The 27,464-nt window shown below is 45.0% G+C and overlaps 1 protein-coding gene and 1 long non-coding RNA gene across 3 annotated transcripts in view; one reads left to right on the plus strand and one right to left on the minus strand.

Moving 5' to 3' along the window:
* The window catches only part of NCOA7 (nuclear receptor coactivator 7), a 147,406-nt gene that overhangs the window by 6,728 nt on the left and 113,214 nt on the right, over positions 1 to 27,464 (plus strand). For both annotated transcript variants that reach the window (XM_038526724.1, XM_038526725.1), the window contains exon 2: positions 17,421 to 17,533. In XM_038526724.1, the coding sequence (XP_038382652.1) occupies positions 17,484 to 17,533 (50 nt within the window). In that variant the 5' untranslated portion in view covers positions 17,421 to 17,483. The remainder of the gene's footprint in view (positions 1 to 17,420; positions 17,534 to 27,464) is intronic.
* LOC111096224 lies at positions 22,576 to 23,927 on the minus strand. Its single transcript, XR_005353882.1, has 3 exons — positions 23,809 to 23,927; positions 23,475 to 23,662; positions 22,576 to 22,860 (listed from the first exon to the last, which is right to left on the minus strand). It is a non-coding gene; the product is annotated as an uncharacterized LOC111096224 (long non-coding RNA).

Genomic DNA, 27,464 nt, shown 5'->3' on the forward strand with positions numbered 1-27,464 from the left:
CAGACGTATTCAAACCAGGAATTGAAGGTGTCCAGAGTGGCAATGATGAGTCTTCTAGCCATTGGATGAGAATAGCCCCTGCTGTGTGATCTAAAGCACAGTTTTAGGCTATTAGTGTGTTGGGAGGGCCAGCTGAGTCCCAGGGCTTTACATCTGAGCCCTCCTGCCTGGGTCCTGGTGGTTCCCTCAACACACTGCCTGCCTGGCGGGTCCCACTGCAACAGATCGTTAACACCACTCTGGTACCTCAAATCGTAGCAGTTTGCAAAATAGTTTCAATTTAATATGCCTTACCTGTTTAAAAAGCATTCTAGTTAGGAATTGTTTCAGTCCCTTCAGGCTGCTATGACAAAATACCATACGCTGGGTGGCTTATAAACAGCAAAATTTACTGCTCCCAGTTCTAGAGACTGGAAGTCCAAGATCAGGGTGCCAGCATGGTCGAGGTCTCTTGAGGTCGAGGTCGAAGCCTCTTTTCCAGGTTTGTGAACCACTGTCTTCTCGTTGTACTCTTACATGGTAGAAGGACCTAAGGATCCCTCTGGGCCCTCTTTTATGAGGCCACTCATCCCGTTGATGGGGGTGGTGGTGGTCTGGTCCTACCTCATGACCTAATCACTTCCCAAGGGCCCCACCTGGTACTATCACCAGGGCATTAGGTTTCCAACATATGGATTTGGGGTTGGGGGCACACAAAGAGTCTATAGCCGGAGTAGGAAATTTGCAGAATGGTAACTACCAATGGCCAAGACATGGAAAAATATTCAACTGAATTGCATCAAAGAAATGCAGATTGTAGTCAGATTTTAAAAGTCCGTGACAGCGCTGGCAAAGTTGAGGTTGAGTCCTATTCCTCGGTGAGAGGGTATGTCGCCATACTTTAGATTGAGAACAGTTTAGCTAGTAGAATTGTTTGGCACCAGTGGTTCTATTCTAAGAGTACATCCTAAGGAAATCAGGAATGAGGCTTAATGTCAGCAATTAGCTCGCTGTCTCTGGGAGGTATGAGGAATGGGCAAGGGGTTCAGTGGAGGGAGGGATACTGGAGCCAGTTGTCCAGCTTGGAATCCTGTCCACTGTTTACCAGCTGTGTGACTTGAGGCAAGTTGATTTCTCCTTGATTTTCTCATCCGTAAAATGAAGATGATAGTATCTACCTCCCACATTGAGAATTAGGTAAACTAATATATGTGAAGTACTGTCACAGAGTAAGCAACTGTAAGTATTAGTAATTATCAAGGGTGATTGGTGGAAACTTGGAGACAGACCACAGTGGAGGCATTTGTTAAGGGACAGTATAGAGTATATCAAACTCTGTGCACAAAAGGATCATAATCTGACTTTAAAATGCATCTACATAGAAGGAAAGACAGGAAAGTAATAGTGGTAAAGCTTTTCCCACATTGACAGGGTCGTAGGTAATTTTTTTTCCACATTTTTATTATCTGTATGTATTATGATGATACTTGTTAGAAATTAAAATTAATGTATCTTAGGAGTCTTATATTCTCAACTTTTCTCTACCAAATACATATTCATTTTGACATATTTTACTTTCTCTTCCTCCTTTCAAAGCTACTAATATTTCACTTCCCCAACATTCTCACCCACATACCATCTGTTTGGTATTTTCCTGCACTTAGCTTGCTTGTTTTGTGTATAGATCAGGCCCAAGGCTAGTCCTTCAAGAGTAAGTAGACCAAGTGAAATGACTGATGGCATTTTGGTGGTGTGGTGGCTTGCTGATGGAGGTTTAAGCCAGAGAATGCAGCTAAGGCACTGCGTCCTTTCCACACTTCAGGCACTCATCCCCATCTCCCACTCCCCATCTGTTGGACCCGGCTCCCCAGTACCCCCACCCCCCCACACACACGGGGTAATTCCCACCTCCTGCCTCTTGACTCCCCCTTTATTTGAGATTTCCCTGCACATTTCTTCCTTGAAAGCTGACATTCTGCACAAGGTTGATACTTAATGCCACGAACGCTTTCCAGGACGGCTACCCTATCCCTGATTTTAGTTATTTTGGCACTGAACTGTTTGTACCACACATCAAATATTGACTTGTTTTCATAGCCTAGTTGTTCTTACAGTAGGCTGATAGGACTGTGTGGTTTTTTTTTTTTTTTTTAAGATTTTATTTATTTGAGAGAGAGACAAAGAGCATGAGGGGGGTCGACAGGTGGGGAGGGGCAGGGGTAGAGGGAGAAGCAGATTCCTCACTGAGCAGGGATGGGCTAGATCCTGGGACCCTGGGATCATGACTTGAGCCTGAGGCAGACGCTTAACCTACTGAGCCTCCCAGGCACCCTGGAACTGTGTTTTATATTACTCTATGCCCTTCAGTTCTTTAGCACAGTGGTGTTCATGTGTGTACATGGGACACAGGACAATTGGGTGGTGTTGTGTTGATAATATTCTTAAGAGATAGTTTATGAGCTTTCTGTTCTATCTTTCCTGCCCAACCTTCTCCTTTCTTTCTTTTCAGAATTAAACTGTGACCTCATTTGGTTTTCTCAGTCTTACATTTATCTGAAAAATTTTTTTTTATTTTTTTATTTTTTTAAATTTATTTATGATAGTCACAGAGAGAGAGAGAGGCAGAGACACAGGCAGAGGGAGAAGCAGGCTCCATGCACCGGGAGCCCGATGCGGGATTCGATCCCCGGTCTCCAGGATCGCGCCCTGGGCCAAAGGCAGGCGCCAAACCGCTGCGCCACCCAGGGATCCCTATCTGAAATTTTGATAATGAATTTTCATTTCTTTTTTTTTTTTTTTTAATTTTCATTTCTAAAGACTAAAGAGCTCAACTGTGAGAACCATGGTTAGTGATGGATTTACAGTTGGGGCCCAGTAATATACAAACTAACCCTAATTGCAAGGACACTTCTATCATCAACTCTAAAAATACTGCTTGTTTGATCAAGGCAATTTAATGAATCTTCCAGAGAATGTGTTTAAAGTTCTTAAACGGGATGGATTCTCATAGATCTTGCATTTCCTGGAAAGGACAAAAATCGTGGGGAACATTTTCCTATATCTGCCCTCATAGTCTGGACCAGTGGCTTCCCAACTAGGGTTGATGTGCCCCATGAGGGTAAGGGAAGAAATTGCTAGAATGTATCATCTTCTCATGACTTCTATTTTTGTTATATGTTTTGAAATGCATCTATTAGTGCAGAAGACATGTTTTTTATAAGTAAAAATAATATACTTACCAGGATTTTATGCTCAGAGACTTTTATTGATGTGGAATGTAACTTTTAAAAATGGAGACCCCAAAAAATAAAAAATAAAAAATAAAAAAAAATTTTTAAAAATTAAAAATAAAAATGGAGACCCTTGATCCAAATAAAAGGCAAGACTCGGTGTTCCATACCCTGAATTGGTTTCTGTTGGGTATTTAGCCATAACCAAAAAAAAAAAAAAAAAATTCAGCGTAAATCCTGTGCTAGCCTAGACGAGGAGCTGTAATGTGTGTGTACACACGTGCCTGCACTTTTGTGCACATAAAACATAAGGCACAGTCCCAGCCTTTGGAGAGCCAGCAGCCTGATGAGGATGGGGCACGATGCGCAACCAGTTAGAAAGCCGTGCGAAGCGGCGTAGCGCACACGGGCAACCCAGAAGCCCAGGGGGGTCAGACTGCAGTCGCCAGCGTCCGGGACGGTGGCGTAATACGGGCGGAGGCTATATTCTCAAAACCCCTTTTATGTGAAGGTGTTTTCTTGATGATCAGGTCAGTCCTTTGTACCCCCCATTCAAAGAAGCCGTGCTCCGATGATCTCCCCGCTACGGATGCCAAGTAACCGAGGGAGCTTTCTGCTCCAAGACTCTGCAAAATTTTACCGGTGTTCTCAAGTACTTGCTCACCTTTCTTTACGTTATAAGAGGAAGAATGGCCAGGTGGGAAAGTCACAGCACTTTGGGCGGGGGGGATCCTTTGGCACAGTGCGAAGGGCGGACAGTTTAAGATGAGTGAATTCCTCCAGCGCCCAGAGGCGGGCCGCGCCAAGAGCTCTAGCGTGAGACTGCTGTCCCCTGGCTTCGCGGGGCTTCTGGTGACTCAGTGGCCGTCCTTGGCTTGCGGTGCATCACCCCCGTCTCTGCTTCCCCATCCCCCGGCCTCCTCCCGGGGCGTCCCTAGGTCCCTAGCTCCGTAGGGCTGTAGTCTTAGAAGGACGCCTGCAGTAGAGGCCGCAGTGCTCCCTGTGAACTAATCCTAACCAGTTGCATCTGCAAGTGCCCTTCCCCGAATAAGGTCGTGGTGTGTAGGACGGTGGATGCAGCGTAAACATTTTGAGGGCTGGAGCGGGGGGGGGGGGGGGGGGGGGGGGCACCACAGTTCACCGCATAAGCCCAGGTGGTAGCCAGGTCCGCAGGTGGATATACCAAGATGTGCCTAAGGCCACCTCACTGTCAGGTGATGCCTTCTTTTGGCTAAATTTCTGGAGCCATGCACGCTGGTTAGGGGGCAAATGGCACCTGGAAGGGAGGGTGCTTTCTCGGCTGGGTTAGTGGCCCCCGGTCTCTGGGCCTCGGTATTCCAGCCTGGGCACAGGATTCTTCTCAACAGTGGTACGTACTACGTGGCTTTTATCCTCCTGCAAAAAATCCACAAGGTAATTTGTGGATCAGGATATTTCTAAGGGTGTTTGGGGATTTCTGTGGTGGTAGTGCTGCAGAACGGCCTCCAAATCTTCGTGGCTTAGAACCACAATTATTTATTTCACATTCATAAATCTGCCCATAGCCTGCGGTTTGGCCGCTCCGGGTTGGGTTGGGTGGGGGGGCCCGGGCTCCAAAGTGCAGGTAGGAGCTCAGGCCTGTTCCACATGTCTCCATCCTGGGACCCGGCCGAAGACGGGGGATCGGCACCTGGAGCAGGCTCATCGGGTGGAGGGCAGAAGCTGGCCAGGCCTCTCAGAGCCTCCGGGTGAACTGGGCACCCCGTTTGTCCTCAGCCTCCTGGTCCCAACTGGCCACAAGGCCAAGCGTTGGAGGTGCGTACTCTGTGTCGTGGCACGGAGCATGAGACGGCCAGCCGCCTGCAGCCCAGGGCATGACCCCGGGGTCCTGGGATCCAGTCCTGCGTTGGGCTCCCTGCATGGAGCCTGCTTCTCCCTCGGGCTGTGTCTCTGCCTCCCTCTCTCTCTCTCTCTCTCTCTCTCTCTCATGGATAAATAAATAAATAAACTCTTAAAAAAATTAAAAAAAAATGTATTTAAACCATAAACTTGGTTTCTTAACCCAATCTCTTGGAAAATTGTAGTTGAATTCACATATATATATATTTTTTAACACGAAGAGGTCCTAGACCTTCACAATGCTGATTTAATTTTGTGTTCTACAGATTGCCTGTGCCTTCGACACTTTCCATTATGCCTTTTTCCCGAACCCATATCTGCGGATTTACCACATTTTGGATCCTACCAACCAACACACTACATGTCCTCTCCGTCTACGTCAGACCTACAATCATAGTCCTCTTGAGCATCTGAGAGGGAACATGTTCCATAAGGGTGAAAGTGTTCTGGTTTAGGGCACAATGGCTGATGGTGCACAGTGTCGAAACACAACCATGCGTGGTTGTTTTCAGTGTTGTCTCGCTTCAGGCCCCTTTCCTAACAACACTGGCTCATGTGACCTGCCCCTTTTCTTGTCGTTAACACTTTTCTGTGCGGAAACACATTTTATTAGTCATTGATTATTTTGGCCCTATCCCTATTTTCTGATTGTTTTATTTATGTTAATTTTACCTCCTCGTCAAAAATCAAAGGTTTCTTAGAGCCTGTTGGGTCCTTTTGGTAGTCATAGGTTTTAGATGAATAGTATAGTGGTAGGAATAAGACATGTTTTTAGTAAATGCTTATTGAATTGAAGAGATTGCTAATGAATAGGTGACAAAGCACTGTTTCGAAGTAAGTGCAAATTATTTATTGCGTCTTGTACTCTCCGTATAAATAATTGTGCTGAAGGCACATTAAAAAGAGTGATAATTCAATTTTTTAGTTTGTATTTTTACAACTATGCACATAGTCCGGGGTATTTCAAAAACGCATTCAGTTGCAGATACTATCCTTAAGGATGAAGAAGCTGGTCGCCTTTTCCTTAGTGAAATGGTTTACCTTGTAGAGTGAACTTCTCTGGCCCTTGATTGCCTCAAAAGACACTCAAATTGCATTGTTGAAAAACTAGTGTTTGAAGCCCATAAACTGTATGTTCTTTGTAAAGGCATTGCATTTATGACCTCTTTTTATCCATAACGTTTTACTCGTTTTGTTTGCATCAGTCACCTCTAATTCAGATCTACCAACAGACACCTCCCACTAAGTGATCATCATAACAACAATAATAAGTTAGTAATAGTAACTGCTGCTCACACTTATTTCTGTCCTAAAATTGAAGGAATTGGGGCCTGGTGTAAGACCACAACCTTAGCAGTGACAGCATTTGCTGTGAGCACAGGGAGCTGGCACAGCCATTCCCTTTGGCACCTATTCTCTGAAGGCCTTGGGGAAGGAGCTTCAGTTCTGAACTAGTAGAGAGACTCCAAAGAGTGTGGAGCTTATACCTTTTGGGCCAAGGCCAGAAGAGGTCTGCAAGCAATCAATTGATCAATCAATTAAAAAAAAAATCAAAAGGCCAGAGATCCTAAGATTTTAGCAATAGGTCTGATAAAATAAAAATGCATTCCAGAAGTAATTGAGGACAAACTTTTGTTCCCATGTCACCTGTTCCTTTGTTGATGCTCTTTGGTGCCTTCCAGCTTTAGATTCATCTCAGAGACCGTCTAGGGGCGATCTTGCAGTGCTAGAGCCACAGCCGGGGGTGTCCCCACAAACCACTTCTGTGAGTGATGTGGGCATCAGATTTTTCCCCACTCTTGTGAAAGACAATCATGTGCATGTAGCAGACACCCAATACATAGTGGTTGATGGTAAAAAAGAGGAAGTTTTCCCTATGTATGAGAGATGAGGTTGCCAGAGTAGTCTCTCCTCTGTTTTCACTGCCTCTAATAACTTTCTATATGACCTTCTGCGTATTTTTCTCCTCTGATCTGTCTCTGTGCACTTGTGGAAAACTTTATGACACGGAATGCTTTTATTCTTATGAATATTAATGAGAGAATGCATGCAGTACATTAACAGCCTCTGGTAGAATTTTTATAGAATCATGATTTTTAGTTCTAAAAAGAACCTATGATTTTAGTCTCTAGGGAAAAAAAGGACTCATAACTTTATAAAGAGATGTTATTTTGAAAAGATGAAGGGACGCCTGGGGGGTGCTCAGCAGTTGAGCGTCTGCCTTCAGCTCAGGGCGTGACCCCGAGGTCCTGGGATCGAGTCCCACATGGGGCTCCCTGCAGGGAGCCTGCTTCTCCCTCTGCCTGTGTCTCTGCTTCTGTCTCTGTGTCTCTCATGGATACATAAATAAATACAATCTTAAAAAAAAAAAAGATTCCATTTTCTGATTCTGATTCTCTGTCTTTACTAATTATCAGTGGAAAAATAACTGGATTGGTAGATGATATTTCACAACAACAGAAACAAAAGATGGCCAACTAAGAAATATTTCTGGTGTATTCAAAGTTATACCATTACTTCTGTTCTGAAGACTTCAGAGAGAATTCATTTAGTTTAGGGAATTAATGGTTAGCTCTTTGAAAGCCTGACTTTTTAGGCAGTGAGTATTTATTTGAATGCAAGGCCAAGTTCACTGCCACTCATTTGTTAATGAATAGTAGTGAGGAGCCTAAATCCCCTTCAGGACTTAGGTCCTAAAAGACAGTTGGGCAAAAAGCTGGTGTTCACACTCTTGTTTTTTTTTAATGGTGGGTAAATGCAGAGAGAACCAGGCAGTTGAAGTGAAAATTCTGTGCAGAGATCTAGCCTCGCATTAGAGGCCATTTGTAGTGGGTTTGACCTTGGCACCAGGTAAGGGCTGATTATTCTGGCTCTCACTCTTCTGGTTGTTTGACCTTGATTAAGTTCTTTAACCTTTCTGAACTTCAGATTCTTTATCTGAAAAGGATTAAGAGTATTAACTCCCTCAGTGGGTCAGAAAGATTAAACAGTGTAACAGCATCGAACCAAAAACTTGGTGCATGTGGTTAATGTTCGGTAAAGGTTCAACTGTAGCTGATGGCTGTCGGCTTTATATTTACTGGAGCTGCCTAGCCTCAGTTCATTTATTTTTATTTATTTGTTTTTTTAAGATTTTATTTATTCATGAGAGACAGAGAGAGAGTGAGGCAGAGACACAGGCAGAGGGAGAAGCAGGCTCCCTCTGGGGACTCTGACGTGGGACTGGATCCCAGGACCTTGGGATCATGACCTGAGCCCAAGGCAGACGCTCAACCACTGAGCCACACAGGCGTCCCCTGAATTTGTTTATTATATGATTTTTCTGTTTGGGGCAAATTTGAATCTAGCTCTTCAGGTGCTTTTGAAGGGAGGTATCATTTGCATGAATACTGGAACATTTGGGTTGGCTGCATAGAATTTTCTATTCCATGGGGCAGGAGACTCTAGAGATACCTCTTGGACACACTTAACCTCTTATAACAGCCCTTTGCAGGTAAGGAAGCCGAGGACTAGAAAAACCAGGTACATTGTCCAAAGTTACACACTTCGGCAATGCTAGAATCTGGATGTTAACCAGGCCAGGGTCCTGTTCCAGTGATGCCTTAATGACAGGGGTCACAGAGGTCAGGTGAAGGACAGCATCTTGCAGAGAACTTCTTGTGCATGGAGTTTATATAATCTCAGCTTTGAAAGAATTTTTGGAATTAATAATTTTTCATTACAGTTTTAAAAAATACTAGTTTACCCACAGAGCTTGACTTTCCTCTAGAATCATGCATGGTTCTCAATGAGTGTAATATCCGCCCCCCCACCAGGATGCAGTTTGTTTCTCACAGTTATTGGGGGGTGGCGAGGGTGGGCGGTGGGGAGGGACACACTCTTGGCATTTTGTTGGGAGGATGCAGAAGCATCGAATGCCCTGTATTGAGTGGGATGGTTCTGGACAACAAGGAATAGTCCCTGACACTCAGGAATTTTCTATCTGCTGTAGGACCTCTGTGAGTATTTATTGGGACATTTATAAAGAAAGGGTAGCTTTAAATTACCATGTTTAGAAATACCCGATTATTATTTACAGCACTAGTTTTTATTCTCATGTTCCCTGCACCCCCCCTCATTACCTACTCCCTCCTACCCCCTCAACCTCTGCTTTTCCATTTTCTGATACTTCTCGTTTGGAATGAAATCATTTCTGACCCCATTTCTCTGATAGCTAAACTTGCCCTATAGAAGAAGGTGCAAGGATCTGAGTATTTCATGACATCTTTCAGTGAACTTGTATCTGATAATTTACCTGTTGTAATCGCCCTTATAACCTCCTTTTCTCTTGGGTATTATACTGATTTCATAAATTTATGTGTATTGGTAGGTTATATCAGCTATGAACTTCATTTCAGTATTTTAAGGGGCACGTTATGGAATATATATTCATGTAGATGAGGGGTGTTGATCCCGAGAAGGTTGAGAAGTGCTGGTCTACAGCAGTCTCACGAAGTGGTGGTTGGGCTTGTGCTCAGTCTCTTCTGGAGACTAGGAAGCCACCCTATCTGCAGACGGCGCTTTGTATCTCCCTGTTCCTTATGTGGAGCCAAAACCCGTCTCCCTGCATATCTAACAGCTGGTCCTAGGTATTCTCCTCAAAGGTCTATAAATTCAAGCCTAAATCCATGACCAGGTCTGATCTTTCAGGTATTTGAAAATAGCTGTCAGTTCATTCCAACCTTCTTGAGGCTCACGCTGGCCAGCTCCTTTGACTACTATCTTAAAAATTAGTTTTATGTCACTTAACCATCCTGGTTGCTCCACTTTCCTTTTATTTCTCCTATAGTGTAAGAGCTAAAGTTAGATGCAGTCATCTTGATCTATCCTCATCCTCGAGAAGGGTGACACAGACCATCATAATCTTTTTTTTTTTTTTTCTGGGCTGATTATTAACTGGATTTTTTGTTTTTTGTTTTGTTTTGTTTTTGGAAGGAAGGGTCGTGGAATGTCACGACAGGGGATGTGGAGCTTAGGCTCCCTGAAACCTGCAGGTGTCGAAAGCTGCAGGTGTCCTATTCATTTGTGCTGATGCTAAGTTCTGCCCCTCTCATTCCTCAGCTCCTCACCCAGATGCCAAACTGCAGGGTCCTAGGGGTTTCGTTCCAAACCTTCCTACAGCTACGCTGAGGTCTGTTGGGATCCAATTGCTATCATCGGGAGGTTATTAATCCCTCTTCCGAAAGTCTAATGAGGAGGTCCCTATTTTCATTCAAGTCAGTGGTAAATTTGCCGCTGAGGACAGGAGCTGAGAACAAATACTGCGTTAGGCTGTTAGCACCCTCCCTCCTGCTGAAGATGGGCGTCAGCTCCCGGCTCTGGGGTCAGGTCAGTCGGTCGTCCCCTCATCCCTTGGGCACAGTGGCTCAGCGCCTTTCCTTCCCCACGGACCTAGAAGCATCCAGCCCCAACCAGCGCACATTTCTCTATCTTATCTGTAAGCAGATCGAGAGAATCGGTCCAGATGCTCCCCCCCCCCCCCCCTTCATGGCCCGGCTCTTCCTTGACTCTCCTTCCCTTCCCAGCACTTGGTGGCTCCCCTCGGTGCTCTGCCCACGTGGGGACCTGCCGCGTGGCCTCCGAGCTGATGGGCCGCGAGTGCTGCCGCAGCTCCCACCTGCACCGAGGGCGCTCAAGGAGGCCTCAGGAAAGGGCCTGTGGCCTCTGATCGGTCCGCGAGATGGCCCGGGTCCCCTAGGGCCTCCGTCCCGGGTTTCGGTGCCCCTTCTTCCACGTCCCGGCCAAACTGCCTGCTGCGACCTGTCTAGAGTTTTGCGGGGGATCTGTGTGATGGTCTGCAGTGTGTGATTTACACAATCCCTTTTCTAACTTTTTTTTTTTTAAAGATTGATTTATTTATTCATGGGAGATAGAGGCCGAGATACAGGCAGAGGGAGAAGTAGGCTCCACGCAGGGAGCCCCATGTGGGATTCGATCCCGGGTCTCCAGGATCACGCCCTGGGCCGAAGGTGGTGCTAAGCCGCTGAGCCCCCCAGGGATCCCCAAGTACACTCTTTTCTAACTTTTGATGGAAATGAAAATGTATTTGCCCATTGCCAGGCTGCTGGCACTTTCCACATCTTTGATAATTCCTGACCCCGCCAGTGACTTTTTAGGAATCTCATTTGCACACTCTCTTCTTAGATGGAATTTATAAAATGATCTAGTGAGCCCAGAGATGGGTCTTCATTTAAAGTATCTGGGGGCGGGCCCCTGGGGGGCTCAGCAGTGGAGCGCCTGCCTTGGGCTCAGGGCGTGACCCTGGGGTCCTGGGATCGAGTCCCACATCGGGTTCCCCGCAGGGAGCTTGCTTCTCCCTCTGCCTGTGTCTCTGCCTCTCTTGTGTGTCTCATGAATAAATAAATCTTTAAAAAAATAAAAGTATCTAGGAGCTTTGATGAAATCTCTCTACCTCTCCCTTTTTTTCTTTATAAGTAAATTCTACTACACCCAGCGTGGGGCTCGAACCCAGGACCCCAAGATGGAGAGTTGTGTGCTGTGCTGCCTGAGCCAGCCAGGCGCCCATTTCCAAACTTGTCTTGCATGAAACTCGCATTTGTATGATTCTTTTCAGCTCTGATTCCAGGTTCCTCGGTGAGGAGTAGTGGAATACGAGCTGATGAGTTCTCCATTCCTTTTGCCATCCACCTCCTTCGTCCCATTTTCCTAAGTAGCAGAGACCATTGGCCTCCCCTGGATCGTCACCTTGACTCAGGCATAGCTTTTTAGCTCTTGGTTCTGTTCTGAGTTCTCTTTTATGTCGTTTTGGTTTAGTGACACACACTTATCTACGTGGGGGCATTATCTCCTGGTTGCTCCCCGACACGTCTGTGGTGCCCTTTCGTCTCTGTTGCTATGTCTTTCTTGCCAGGTTTCTTGCCAAAGAGAGTATTCATATTCAGACCTTGGTTACTGCTGAAATTCGAATATCCTTCCTTTGTTTAGATGACAGTGTGGCTTTGAGAAACACTGACCACCTCTTCTATTTCTGTACAGGTGTAGGTATTTTCGAGGAGGAAATGTCTGCATAGAAAGGTACAGTTTGGTGTGTCCCCTAAGCGGCCAAACGTAGTGTGACCAAGCCTTGAAGCATGTTTTTGTCATAATTTCATTTGTATAATAGGAAACATGTTGTTGGGAAAACAGCTGATGGACATCATAGGCACACGGGTGTTTTTCTAGTCTGCACTGGTGGTAGATGTGAATCCGGAAAGCCGTCCCAGGCCGTGTGGGCCCCGCTGGCTGGCTGTACCTCGGGAGCCGCCTGTAGCTCGGTGCTTGAATTCTTTCCGAGGCGCCCTTGGTCTCAAGCAAGGAGCACTTTGCAGGTAATAACAGTAAATATTTTGTCTTCAGCACAGTGCTTGCAAGGTAAGGATTTTGTAGGTGCCTTTTTTTATTTGCATAATGAACTGAATTTAGGTTTAAATTGACTATCCCGATTTAAGATCACAAAAAAAGAAATATTTAGAAGATCCATCTTGTGTTTCCCTCATGAAATTCTTTTTGGTCTGTAATATGTTGTAAATGGAGGAGGCTCTTGTAATTCAGTGTTTGGATGAGTCTAGAGTTTATTGATGTGAAGAAAAGTCAACATTAAATGCAAGAAGGGCTTTTAAGAAGCCCATTATAACCACTTATAATGGAAAATGTAGTTCCCATTAGAGATTGATTTAAGGAGCTGTGGTTCTTCAGTGAAGCATGGAGGCTGCTGTGTGGTGCTCTGTGCAAATCATTTTTATAGCATCCTTTTCTGCTCTCTTCCTGGTTGACCTGTTGGCGTGTCTAGATCTGAAAGGACTGCGTATGTCTTGTTTAAGGAATATAAAAATTCCCAGAAATTTAAAAGAAATCAAAGATTAGTATATTTTTTATCAAATAGAATATTTTTTTTTAAAAAAAAGCTTTGTAAGTTCTAAACAGACACAGCGGCACCAGATGTCAGTTCTTGGATCATTTCATCTTTTTCTCTTGCACTTATTTTTGTCAATATTTTTCTACCAGAACCAAATATTAGTTTCTGGCTGAGCTTGCAATATAAAAATTTTCCAATTAGATTGTTATGACTTCATTTTTATTCATGAGGAGAAATCTAATAAACAGGGATCATCACATATGGTGGCATGCAGGAGAGGAACTTTAAAATAAACCACCTGGTTCAGAGCAGGGATTCTCATCTTTCTGGAGTCTGAGAGAGAGACTGGTTTGCATCTATACCTCTCACTCCTGGGTTGGTTGGTTATTTCATTCCTTTCCTTTCCCCTTCCCCTTCCTATCCTTTCCTTTCTTCTTTCCCTCTAAGTAATTCTTAATTGGGAGGAGGGGGAATGGGAATTCTGGGATTTCTATCGGTCTGCCATATAATTGACCTTACCCCAAGCCTGGATTAATTCTTCACTTAGCTTTTATGTGGATTTACTGCCTAGTTCTGTGTTAGGTATTTAGGGAAGTAAAAGGAAATTGTGAAGCATGGTGGTTTTTTACTTGAAGGAGGTTTTGGGTGGTTTGTGGCAGAGGAGGCTAAGTGGAGCAGCGTTGTCACCCAGCGAATGATGAAGGGCCTCATGGTAGGTATTAAGCTGAAATAAGTTCCTAAGGAAGAGAGAGAAGAGCACCAAGTGGCCAGGGAAGGCTTCAGGGCACAACCGGGCCTCGTGCTAGACCCAAGCTTCAAGTGTGGGGAAAGGGTAAGGATTTAGGATGCAGAGTCAGGGGGGAGAGGAGGTGGTGAAGGGACCCCGTGGGTTCGGCCCACACTGTGAGACTAAGCTCAGGACGGTCGGACAGCACTCTTTTCTTTTCCCTCCTCCTTTCATCACCTGACTTCTTGAATGACCGTTCCTTCCTTGAGGCCAGGCTTCCACCCTGCCGCTGTGCTGGCGCAGTCCTGCTGGAGGGCTCTGTGCCCCCCAACCCCCAGCGCCACCCCCCCAACTGTGTTCCTTCTAACCTGTGGAATCTGCGCGGAGGCTCAGACATGGTTGGTTCTAGACTGCTTTTCTCACTCATTTCCAGATATTTCTGGCTCCAAAGGTTATTAAAAGACATTGAATTGTACGCCTAACCGGATTTATTTATTTTTATTTTTTTAAACATTTTATTTATTTGAGAGAGAGAAAGAGAGAGAGGGAGGCAGAGACACAGGCAGAAGGAGAAGCAGGCTCCATGCAGGGAGCCCAATGCGGGACTTGATCCCAGGACCCCAGGGTCAGGCCCTGGGCTGAGGGCGGCGCTAAGCTGGTGAGCCACCCGGCTGCCCCCCAAACCAGATTTAAATCCGTGTTCCACCACAGCGGGTGCTGTTGAACTAGGGCAATCAGTATCTCTCAGCCTCTGTTTAGTGGAAATAAGGAGACTGACTGCCGGTATGGTTGGGAGGATGGAAAGAGCTAATGTGTGGATCACGGGTTGAAGCCAATAACGTCTGGTAGGCAGGGTTCTGATTGGATCTCTTTTCTTATCTGGTAGCTACTCTGTCCTTCTTGCCTGAACGTGACTTGGTTTTCTTTTTTTTTTTCTATCCACATGTGTGTGCCCAGCTGATCCCTCTTTCTGGAATCTTCTCTCTCTTTACCTACTGAAATCCCCTCTGCCCTGAAAGACTTACTTTCTATCACCTCCATCAAAATTGAACTTTGTGTCTTCCGTCGTCTTACTCTCTTTCTTTGGATAACACCAAGATTCCACCTTCATTTTAGTGCGCACATCTTATTTTCCCTCCTGGTTGATCAAGTCCTTGAGCTCAGGGTGCATGTCAGGGGCATGGAGGCCAAGCGGTCAGAGTTCAGGCTGTGCCCCGATGCTTCCACGGAGGGCTCCATTTTCTTTTCTTTTCTTTTCTTTTCTTTTCTTTTCTTTTCTTTTCTTTTCTTTTCTTTTCTTTTCTTTTCTTTTCCCTTCCCTTCCCTTCCCTTCCCTTCCCTTCCCTTCCCTTCCCTTCCCTTCCCTTCCCTTCCCTTCCCTTCCCTTCCCTTCCCTTCCCTTCCCTTCCCTTCCCTTCCCTTCCCTTCCCTTCCCTTCCCTTCCCTTCCCTTCCCTTCCCTTCCCTTCCCTTCCCTGCCCTTCCCTTCCCTTCCCTTCCCTTCCCTTCCCTTCCCTTCCCTTCCCTTCCCTTCCCCTTCCCTTCCCTTCCTTCCCTTCCCTTCCCTTCCCTTCCCTTCCCTTCCCTTCCCTTCCCTTCCCTTCCCTTCCCTTCCCTTCCCTTCCCTTCCCTTCCCTTCTCTTTTCTTTCTTTTCTTTTCTTCTTTTCTTTCTCTTAATCACAACCATATGCTGCTAATTGCTAAATTGTTTCCCCAGCCCTCACCACCCTCACGTGCTTTACACGTAGTCAAGCATCTGGTGAAGGTCTCGGGTGACTGTCTCCCGGGCACCTCAAGGGCCACGTGTCTAGAAACTGCTCTGCCGTCTGTTTCTGCGCCCCCGGCCCGCCCCGGCCTGCCCCCTCCACGTCACCGTCTGCCCAGCCCCCGAAGCAGAAGCTTGGAGGACACTCCTCACCTGGCCTCTCTGCTGTTGTCCACGCTGAATGAGCCACCAGATCTTGACTAATTCGCCTCCTAACTATTTCTCGAGCTCCTCGCCCTCCTTCTGTGTTGGCTGCTGCTGCCCACGCCTGGGCCCTCCTCCCTGAACTGGTTCTACTGTAACTTCTGCCGACGGCCGCCTTCCCGCTGCTTGTCCGCAGGCCTCCAGTCCACGCTGCCGGTGTGGCTGAATCACAGCCCCGCACGCAGGGCGCCTGGGTGACCTCCCCTGGCGTAGCTCAGGGAGGAGAAGATGGCGTGACCTCCCGCTGACCGCGGAGGCGAGGTCTGTGGCGAGGCCAGCACTGCTGCTCGGCGATGTCTGACAGGGGAGCAGTGGGCAGCACGTGAGGCATGGCTGGGATTAAGCTCAGGCTCTTCGGAGTGACATACAAGGCCTGCATGACCCTAATCCTGCCCGTGTCTTCGTCCTCACCCTCACCATGGCCCTGCTTCGTTGGCATTCAGGCCTGGAGCGGCAGAGAAGCATTGTGTCCTCTTGTGTTGCTCACGCTAGCCCTGCTTCCGTGTACCCTTTAAGTAGGGAACCCACACTCACCCTTCAAATCGTGGGGAGCCCGTGGGGTGGGCCCTGCATGAAACTGGGTGGTTCTTCCTCTGGGCTCTCGAGGCGTCTGTCCCTCCTCCGTAGCAGTCAGTATCCCACTGACCTGAAATCCTAAGTGTCTCCCTTGTAAGACAGTAAGCTCTATTAGGGTAAATATATTACCCTATGGCTTCTTTGTCTTTGGTACCTTCCATGGAATATGTATTGTGAATTAAATTGTCCGTTGAAGAGGCGCTGGCTGCCTTAGTCAGTGGAGCATGTGGCTCTTGACCTTGGGGTTGTGGATTCAAGCCCCACATTGGGTGTAGAGATTACTTAAAAATTAAATCCTTTAAAAAATTGTTCGTGGAATTGAATTCGGAAATAATTTTGATTGATGAACATTCTTTGCCTTTGCTTTGATACCCCTCGGGATGAGAGGATGCAGTTTAGGGCTACCTAATGCCTTGCAGAAAATATAGGTTAGTGAATCAGGCAGGAAGTAGACATTGGAAATTTTTGAGCAGGGGAGTGGCATGATGAAAGTGGTAGTTAAGGAAGATTGATCTGGAGACAGCCTTTTATTACAGGTTTAAGCTGCTCCTGGGAAGCATAGGTAAGGGTAGCAGGGTGGAGAGAGGGAGACGCAGAGGCAAGCGTTTAAAGCCATTTTGAGGACTAGCTTCCTGAGGCTTTGTACTTTCATTTCCACATTTGCTCAAGTGGGATGTAGTCACTGGCATGTTTCCGAAAATAAAGTAGAACACTGATGTTATTTTTAAAGAAAGAACATTCTTGTAAAACACCTAAGTGATCCATTTTTCATAATTATGTATGAGACATGTTCACCATTAATTACGTGTAAAAAATGATAAGTTCATAAATTGAAAAAAATAATTAGCTTCTGCATAGGCAGCCTAAAAATCTTTAAAAATCAGTGATTTCCATTTTAGTACATTTTGTAATAGTTAATTGCGAGGAAAATACTTCAGTTAATTTTTTCCAGCCACCTTTTGTTTTGGCTTAACAGCTTCATCATCATTGTAGGTATTTTTATTTCCCCCATAGACCTTTGCATTTTATGTATCACTCATGGGACTGCGTTTACTGGCTAAAGTTTATCTTCCCTTTGTGATGGGCCGTGTAGCTCCACTCTGCTTTATTCTTCATCTTGGCTGTTATAAACTTCTTAATTTACAATCCTTTTTTTTTTTATTGTAGGGTTATGACTCATTGATTAAAAAGAAGGACTTTTCCAAATCCTTTGCATTTTGATTGTGTATTATGGATACCAAGGAAGAGAAGAAAGAACGGAAACAAAGTTATTTCGCTCGGTAAGCATTGCTTTACAAAATTATCGGTACTTGAAGAAAATGTTGGGGGGGGGGCTTTGTCCTCAAGTAGTTGGCGTTCTGTGTTTTGTGAGTGTTCATAAACAAAGCAGTTAGCCAGTAGAAACTAAATATACTTTGTTTTCATCCTTTTTCTTGCTCGCAGCAGAGGAAAAACATTTGGTTCTTGTCTTTCCAGCTTTGACAGTTCTCGCAGGCCCGAGCTGCTCAGGGGATCTAGCGCTGTCATTGTGCACTGAGCAGCATGTTGCTTGGGAGCTCACATTTAGCAACGTACATTGAATTTTGGGTCCTAAATGCTTATTTCCTGCTGCTCTGGTAGCTTACTTGTTGTAGCTATGACTAAAAAATCTAGGACGTATTTAAAGCCTATTACCTGTTGGGAGTCGGCTACTAAGAAGTATTTTTGTAGATGGAATGGATGAAAGTCTCCCGTTGGAGTTCATGTCATCATTAAAGCTGAACTCATCCAACATACATACAATTGTTGGTTTGTGAGTAGATGTAATCTAGTAGACGACTCGTTACTCTTTACAGATTTAACCATATATTGGGCAGCTACTCAGCATAATAAAGTGCGTGATATGCTAAAACACTTACCATTTTGATAGAATGTTTTCAAACTCAAAGTGAGAACACATAGGCCTAAAATGATCATTATGGTCTCCTAAATTGAAATATTTCTTAAGAACTGAATTCAGCCTCACCACATCCCCAGTCTGTGCTTGTTAAAGATGCTTTTCTTGTTTTCCAAATGTGAGCCTTGGAAGCTGAAAACCAAAGTGTTTTGTTAGTGTTTTTTAATCCAGAAACCAAACTAGGTTTTAGATTGTTAATAAGAAAAAGGAAGGAAATGAGCTTTTAAGGAACTACTATGTGTCAAGTTCTTTACTTATTTTATTTTTTTTCACGATATACCTGCGTTTCCCACTATGTTACCAGTGAGATAAGAGTCAGTGCTTTGCCCATTTCATGCAGCCTCAGAGCCAGTATTGGAATATTGGCATGAGCTAGTTAAGTAATAGTAAACTATGAATAAGAGATTTTGGAAAGCAACAGTTAAATGAGTAATTGTCTGGCGACATTTTCCACTGGTTAAGACTACAGAGTAGCAAGACTGGAAGAAGAAATTAGGCATCGAATGGATGGAATATTAGAAAGAGGGCACTTAGAATAAATAAGAACTATATAGTGACCTTTTAAAAAGGTTTTATTTTGAGATAATTGTAGATTCACAAGTAGTTGTAGGATATATTTCAGAGCACTCTCCTCCACCCTTCATCCAGTTTCTCACAATGGCAGCACCTTATGTAACTCTCCTATGATGTTGACATTGATGCAGTCCACCAACCTTGTTCGTATTTTACCAGGCTTACGGTCACTCATCTCTGTATTCATGTGTATCTAGCTCTGTGGAATTCTGTCACATGTATAGATTTGTACATCTTGGTGTCGACCAAGATACAGATCAAACCCATCTCACGTGCTACTCTTTTGTAGCCACTTCCTTCCCTCCCCTGACAACCACTTGTCTGTTCTCAGTCTCTATACTGTGTCACTTCAAAAGTATTATATAAATGGAATCCTATAATATGTGACCTTTTGAGATTAGATTTTTTTCTCATTTAGTGTTTTAGCCCATTCAGACTGCTGTAGCAAAACACCGGGGACTAGGTGGCTTGTAAACCACAGAAATGTGTTTCTCAGGTCTGGAGCTTGCAAGCCCAAGACCAAGGTGCCAGCTTCTATTCTGGTTAGAAGCTGCTTCCTGGTTCTTATAAGGCCATCTTCTCACTCTAACCTCACATGGCAGAAGGGGCGAGGAGCTTTCTCATACCTCCTTTTTTTTTTTTTTTTTTTTTTTTTAAGATTGTATTTAGGGCAGCCCCAGTGGCTCAGCAGTTTAGCGCCGCCTTTGGCCTAGGATGTGATCTTGGGGTCCCGGGATCGAGTCCCATGTCAGGCTCGCTGCACGGAGCCTGCTTCTCCCTCTGCCCATGTCTCTGCCTCTCTCTCTGTGTCTCTCATGAAAAAATAAATAAAATCTTAAAAAAAAAATACTGTATTTATCTGACAGGGAGCACAAGCAGGGGAGTGGCAGGCAGAGGGAGAGGGAAAAGCAGGCTCCTCTCTGAGCAGGGAGCCCAACACGGGGCCCCATCCTAGGACCCTGGGACCATGACCCAAGCCGAAGGCAGACACTTAACCAACTGAGCCACCCAGGCGCCCCTCTCATAGCTGTTTTATAAGGGCACTGATCCCATTCTTGACGACTCTGCCCTTATGACTTTAGTCACCCCCCAAAGGCTCTACCGTGGGTTTGAACATACGAATTTTAGGGGTACACAAACATTCAGACCATAGCACTTGAGATCTGTGCAAGATGTCACGTGTCTCAATACTTTGTTCTGATTTAGTGCTGAGTAGTATTCCATGGTTTGCCTATTTCACAATTTTCTTTCTTTTTTAAAAAATATTTTTTATTTATTTGATCATGGGAGACACAGGGAGAGAGAGGCACAGACACAGGCAGAGGGAGAAGCAGGCTCCATGCAGGGAGCCTGACGTGGGACTCGATCCCGGGACCCCAGGGTCACGACCCGAGCCAAAGGCAGATGCTCAACCACTGAGCCACCCAGGCACCCCTGTTTCAGTTTTCCATGTATTCACCCACTGGAGGACACTTGGGTTATATCTAGTTTGGAGCTGTTACACATCAAGACACCGGGAGCATTTGTGTACAGGATGTTGTATAAATATGAGTCTTAAATTTTCCGAGATTAAACGCCCAAGAGTGGGAATTGCTGGGTCGGATGTTATGTGCACATAGAATTTCGTAAGGAACTGGGGTACCCCTTCCAGAGTGACCGTGCCGCTTCACGCGCCTTCCCGCCAGCCTTGCAAGAGTGCCCCACCAGCACGGGGTCACTTGACCTCTTGTCACTCCCTAATATTTTCGCCGTCCTGATCATTGTGGAGTGACACGTCACAGTGTGGTTTGCATGACCAGAGAAGCTGAGCCCCCTCGGGGGCTCGTTAGCCATCGTCCATCTGCAGGGCCTGCTCAGGTCTTCGGCCCATTTTCTTAGGCCGCGTCTTGAGGGTTCTCCATGCGCCCCAGATACCGGTCCTCTAACGGAAGGTTTGCAGCTGTTTTCTCCCTGTCGGCAACTCGTTTTCATCGTCTTAGCAGCATCTGTTGCGGAGCATAAGTTTCTACTTTTTTTTTTTTTTAAGTTTCTACTTTTGATGCAATTCAATTTATTACTGTTTCCTTTTATGGATTGTGCTTTTGGTGTCAGGTCTAACGTTTTATCCAGCGTAGGTCCTAAAGATTGGCTTTTGTCTTTTTCTCTACAGGTTGTATAATACTATGTTTTATACTTGTCGGTCATCCAGTTTGAATTAATTTTTATATGAGATGTGAGTTTCGGTCAACATGGGTTTTTTTTTTCTTGCTCACGGATGCCCTGTATAGCGATTTTGAAAGCTATGTACCTGCTTCCTCAGCTTAAATCCACCCTGAGTTCAGCAGTAAGGGTACCTGGTGGTTCACAGGCTGCTCAGAGTTCACCACCTCTGGTTCCTAAGATGTAGAGTAAGGGGAGCCCCTTCACTCGAGGATGCAAGGTGAAACTGTTCTGGATGAATGGTACCATTTGTTTCAGCTCAGAAATGTAAATTTTGGGACGCCTGGGTGGCTCAGGGGTTGAGCATCTGCCTTCGGCTCAGGTCGTGACTCCAGGGTCCTAGGATCGAGTCCCACATCGGGCTCCCTGCATGGAGCCTGCTTCTCCCTCTGGCTGTGTCTCTGCTTCTCTCTCTGTGTCTCTCATGAATAAATAAATAAAATCTTTTTTAAAAATACAAAGTGTAATTGTTACACTGGCTTTGACCTCTTGTGACAAGTATTCTAACAATGAAAAGGAAAGCATAGCCAAAAATTAAGTATGACCTTAGGAGCATAAGGATAACAGGCCAAGAACAAAAATCAGTGATGCTATTCTAACAGCATGCTAACGTGATTAGTTACTAGGAAGTGTGTGTGTGTGTGTGAGAGAGAGAGAGAGAGAGAGAGAGAGAGAGAACAAATCTTAGCTATGACAATGCATTGGCGGCCTAAAAGGCAAACCAGAAAACCCTCCATCATCAGAAAAGAGGCAACCGAAGTCAATGCTCTTTTCAAATGCTTTCTGGCTAAACTGTGGAGTCACCATAACATGGAGTTACCAACAGGACCTAGCTGAAAGTCAGTTTCTGACAACACAGGGCTGATTTCTCCGGAGCCGTGTGCATCAAGGCAGTCCCAGCAAGATTTCCACAGCAGAGTGTAAAGTCAGGCCAAGGGGAAGGCTGAACTGACGCCATCACACCACCTTATGTAAATCTCTGCTAGAGTGCAGAGGAGATCAAAAGGAAGATTTGTCCTTGTTTCTACCTGTTACCAGAATATGTATCTGAAACCCTAAAAATTGCTTTTAAACTCTGCTCCCCCTCTCTCCAGCCCTTTATCCTTCCATGAAATTAAATAGCCTCCGTTTTCTCGTAAACGCTGTGGTTTCGTAAACGCTGTATGTTTCTATGTGTTCAGTAAAAACTCCTTTTCTACCTCCTTTGTTGGTGTCCTTCTCCCTCTCTCTGATTTTAACGCCAAAGTCGAAAGACCCTGTTTCACCAGTTTTGGATTGAAATCAGTGTCTTGAGGATCCCCTCCCATACTTCCTTTCTTATACTTTATCTTGAAATATGCCGGTGTGACTCTAAATGCAAGGGTGAATTAGTGTTACTTCTAGATAGATTTATTCTGGATAAGTGCTAAGGAGTTTTCAGGATCTCCTGGCCCTGGCCCACCTGGTTTTCGGGATCTCCTGGCCCTGGCCTACCTGGTTTTCGGGATCTCCTGGCCCGGGCCCACCTGGTTTTCAGGATCTTGGGTGTTGTTTCATACCAGTCATCTATTCCAGATTGAATGATTCTCAACACCTTTTCCCCATGGTTTTGCAAAGAATCTGTGAATTCGTCTATACAAAGTTAGTATATTATATATGAGGATTAATCCTTTGGTACTTGACAGGTCTTGAACCAAATGGAAACCTGAATTATTAAAGCCAGTCATATTCCTTGTGTTATCCTCTGGGGTGATCATTATCCATTACGACCCTTGCTCCCCCTTCCTTCCCCATATAGTTAGAATGCAGGTTTCTCTTCAGTAGTGCCACACAGAGTTCTCCCACACTTTGTTTGACATCATTTGGCTTTTGCAGAATTTAGAAGCCATCTAGTGATCTTAGGGTAGGTCACTCTGGGCTCTTCGTGCGTTTCGAACATTAAAAAACAAAAACAAAAACATAGCTTTCAGGATTGGGGGTTAAGGTAGGATATTAAAAATACATTTTCAGTTACTCTAAAGTAGTATTTTGTAGGAGATTTACTTTTCCCCTCTGATAAGGTCTGACAGGGTCTGTAAATAGACACTGAGGGGTAGAGACTCATCAGTAGATTCTGTTTTGTTCACATAAGTCCCTCTTCCCAGGACTTGCTGGCGTCTTCCCACTCCTTCCTGGTTATCAGAGCTGCTGCTGCTGCCACTTGCTCTCCTCTTACCCACCCGCTTCAGAGCCAGTAGCATGCAGCCTGGAGGGGGTGATGCTCTTCTTCCTGCCTCACCCTCCCACCCCAGACTCTGCAGGTTAGCTCGGTCCCCACTTCTCTGAAAACCCCCACTTCCCCTCTTAGCTCCGATCCCCACTCCTCTGACAACCCCCACTTCCATCCCCAGCCTCTACCCTGGCAATTCTTCGTCCTTGAACCTCTGACCCATCAGCAGAACACCTTGTGTTTGGAAACCTATAACCTTGGCCAAGTGTTCTCAATTTCACCCCACATTTCTTGCTGTTGTTAAGTACGGCAAATAATAACCTACTAGCAAAATGGCTTTGAAGAAGGGAGCTTCCCAGCCTGAACCAAGGTGATGAGGTCCAAATGGGACACAGCGACGCGGACCAGAGTTGAAGCAGGTCTGCTTCCTTATCCACACTGATTGGGGTTTGGCTGCTTCTTCAGCCCACTCCAGGCGGCTCTGGAGTCTGGTATTTGAACCCACCGGATAGCCTTTTAAGGAAATATTCCTAGTCGATTGTGTGGCTCTCTCATTCAAACAAAACCAAACCAAGATGCTGTGAAAATTGAGGTAATATATGCAGAATGCTTGGCACTGTGAGTGCTCAGTCACCTCTGACCTTAGCTCTTTTGCTTACCTGTACTTTCATCTTCACCTAAAAGTCTTTATCTTGATATCCCACTCCCATCCCATGAGCTACTCCTGTGGTTCAAATCAGGGAGGCAGGAGTAAGCACAGCAGTCCAGAGTACAAGCACAGTTCCCAAAGGAACAATGTTGTTATGAGCTCAGCTAAGTTCTGGAACTGCCTAAAGTGGAATTACATCATCCCATGGGCTTTGAGAATTCTGAGGCACCCTTTTATTTCAGAGTTGGAGCCCAAGCCCACAAGGTGAAATTCTCAGTGACCCGCCAGCCCCGTGCCAGGCCCCTTTATGTATATTAACTGAGGATTAGAGGCTCACCCTTGGGGTTTGACACCTTCTCACGTGTTGAGTGAGCATGACAGAGACACCGACCCCTCTGCCCTTTGAGTGGCCTGGTGGGACCACGTAGGCTGGTCCCCTATAGCCATGAGTGGCATGTGCAGTGTGAGGATTATCCTCTTCTGTGCAGACTTTCCTGGGAAAAAGGATGGGAGCACTGACCTAAATGACCTTCAGACCAAGCATCTGACCTATAAACATTTTCATACCCAAATACATTTTGTTATGGAAATTGAGACTCAGAGGAGTTGGATAAACTTTAGTGAGATTTGGCAGCAGGCAGGTGAGGCAGGATTTGAGCCCAGGTCCGTCCTGCTGCCACAGCTTATGCTCTGCAGTGCTGCCCATGGCAGTGGGGCCGCTCGGCGGCAGAAGGGGGCCTGTAGAACACGGGTTAATTCACATCACTGTGATTGATGTGAGAAGTGCATCCTGCATTCTAAGTGACCTTTTAAAAAACAAACTTGTTTATAGCTTGAGGACATCTCATACTACGTCTCGTCAAGTTTAATGTCAGAGTATCGACCAACTTAGGCAGTAGGAAACCTGCAGTCTGGTTAGCCTATCCGTGCAAGTCAGGGCTTCACAGGGTTGCAGAGATCCATGTTACTCGCTGGGATTGCCTCTTATCGAAGAAGAGTAGTTGCCTATAAATAGAAATGGATGCAGAAATACAGAAAACCCCAGAATGCCCTTTTGGGCGAGTATAGAGTCTAGGATCTAGTGGCAGGTGTCAACTGGGTGGGTCTGGCCGGTTGGTCCGCAGCATTGCTGAGGATACAGGGAGGACTCTGCCTCTCCAGCCCCACAGAGGCTGCCTTTGGACCCTAAGAGAGAGTTGCTGCTTTGTGGTAGGCCTGTGCTCAGAAGGAATATGCCACATGGGTGGGGTGGTGTGATGTGAACTCTCGCCCTTCCTTTAATTAACAGTCTGTAGATTGTTTTTTCCTGCGGGCCAAGGACCATTAGAGAAGAACCTTAGCATGTCTAAGATTTGAGGAAAAACTGTAATGTTACCGGCGGTTGGATTCAAATATTCAGTCATAATGTAGGTTTTAATTGAGCTGATACATGAAAAGCAACTAGAACTGTTTTAAGTGCTGGGTAAATGTTCACTCCATAGTCTCTTAATATTTGGTTAATATTTTATGCTCTCAGGTTCACTATGTCTAGGGATTCTAATAAAAGGTAATGATAATAGCATTTGTTGGCACTTTACAAAGTGCCTTCGCATACATTCTCTCCCTTTATCTTCACAGTGATCATGCGAGGAGATCTAAATGCAGATGACACATCTGTAGTTCGGAGGTTAAATAACTTGCCTCCAGTCACTTAGCCTTTAAATGGACGAGCTGAGCCCTGAAACCCAGTCTCCTTTGTCTGTATCTCTGATTGCTTTTCTTCATTCCATATTATCTCTGTTTAAATTGCATTAAGCACTAATTTTTACTCTTGAGAAGGGGATTAGAACATGTTATTGGCCTCATTATGTGGTAAGTAGGAAAAATTGTACATGGGTTTGGAAAGGACGCCGTGTGAGTTGGTTTTACTGGAGAGCGTATTTGATTTCAAATTCTAAGAACCGTCCTGGAAGACTGTGATTGCCATGAGTGCCTGCAGTGCTCCATAGCACTGCCCAGGGACACTTCTGTGTGTGATCTTCATAGCTCTGGTTCATGTGTTTGCAGTCACTCCCCCCCACCCCCCACCCCCAGATGGGCCGTCTGGAGCCGTGGGACTCTGCATAGGTCACTGCTCCTTCCATGTGCCTTGTTAAACAAAATAGTGGTTGGCATGTAGCAAGTGTTAAATATTTTTTGACCAACTGGAAGACAGTATACAAAGCAGCTTCTTTAATGTAGGATCTAAATGGTTTCTGAGCCTTGATTTTTTCTTTTTTCTTTAATTAATTTATTTGTTTGAGAGAGAGCAAGAGTGTGTGAGAGAGCATGAGCAGAAGAGAGAAAGAGAAGCAGGCTCCCCACTGAGCAGGGAACCCGAACTGGGGCTCGATCCCAGGACCCCAGCATCATGACCTGAGCCAAAGGCAGACGCTTAACCCGCTGAGCCACCAGGCGCCCCAGGTCTTAATTTTTATCACCACAAATTTTTAGTATTCAGCAATTTTATTGTTCTTAAAAAAGACTGAGAATATTTTAAAACCCATTTCCTATAGGAAAGCTGCTTGTGCCTTATTTGGAAATATTACCAATTGCCAATTAAACTCCTAAATGAGCTGTAATGTTCTTTAAGGCTTATGCTTTGTATTTTTTTGATTGAGTTCAGATCAAGCAGAGTTTAAGAGAACACTTACATATTGCCTGTCATTCATTAATGGGGAAAATATCCATGGTCAAGTTGGAGCTGCTCATGTTTTTAGGAAATCATTGACTTTTCTCTACAGATTTTTAAAAAGTCTTATAAACATTTAGACATTAACAGAGAAGCTCATGCTTTTTGCTTTGTTTTTAAGGAACAGGCAAAATGACTTGATTTAATTCCGTGTAGTGTACGGCTTTTCAGTCTATAGGTTACAGCCCACTGGGGCGTCGTGAAATCAATTTAGTGGATAAGAACCAGCACTTTTTCTAATGGAATGGAACAGAATAGATTAGTCTGGACTAAAGCTAGACTGAATGGAAAATACCAGAATATGTTGTAGGTAGTTAGAATAAACAGTATTTCATGAAAATGTTGTTTTAAATGTATACAAGCATGTATGTCTTGAATCACAGTTTAAAATTATTTTTTCCTGGGGGCCATGATAAAAAGAACTCATTGTTCTAGAGGAGTCTTTGGTGGTTGGTATACTGGGAGTGAGGCTGTTTTTCCTCCTGGAACAAAAAATTTCTTTGAAAATTGTTGATCTAATACATGTTAACCAACTGTTCAAAGACAGCTGTACGTGAAGTACCTGTTATATAAATATATTTTCCCCCAGTGCAGTGTAATGGCTCCCTATAAAACCAATCTCGAGGATCACTGACAAGCGTGGGTCTTTCTTCTTGAAATCTCAGGCTGTTCTGGATTGTCCTAGATCTTGGAGTGAGACCTGATGGAGTTGTAACCTAACGAAACTACCAAAGTGGGGAACCATTTTGATGGTGAAGCTTGGGGAACTTTTTTTTGTTTGTGGGCCCCCCATAAGTTTCTCCTCTGGAGAACTACTTATTAGCTGCAGGGACCTGTGTATAGTTTTTCTCCAAAATGGGGACAATAACAGTACCTACCTTAAGATATTGTTGGAAGATTGAGTGAATTAAAATATGTATGTAAAATCTTTAAAGTAAGTACCAATGAAAGATAAG

The sequence above is a fragment of the Canis lupus genome, chromosome 1 (assembly GCF_011100685.1).
Source record: "Canis lupus familiaris isolate Mischka breed German Shepherd chromosome 1, alternate assembly UU_Cfam_GSD_1.0, whole genome shotgun sequence".
In the NCBI taxonomy this organism is placed as follows: domain Eukaryota; kingdom Metazoa; phylum Chordata; class Mammalia; order Carnivora; family Canidae; genus Canis; species Canis lupus.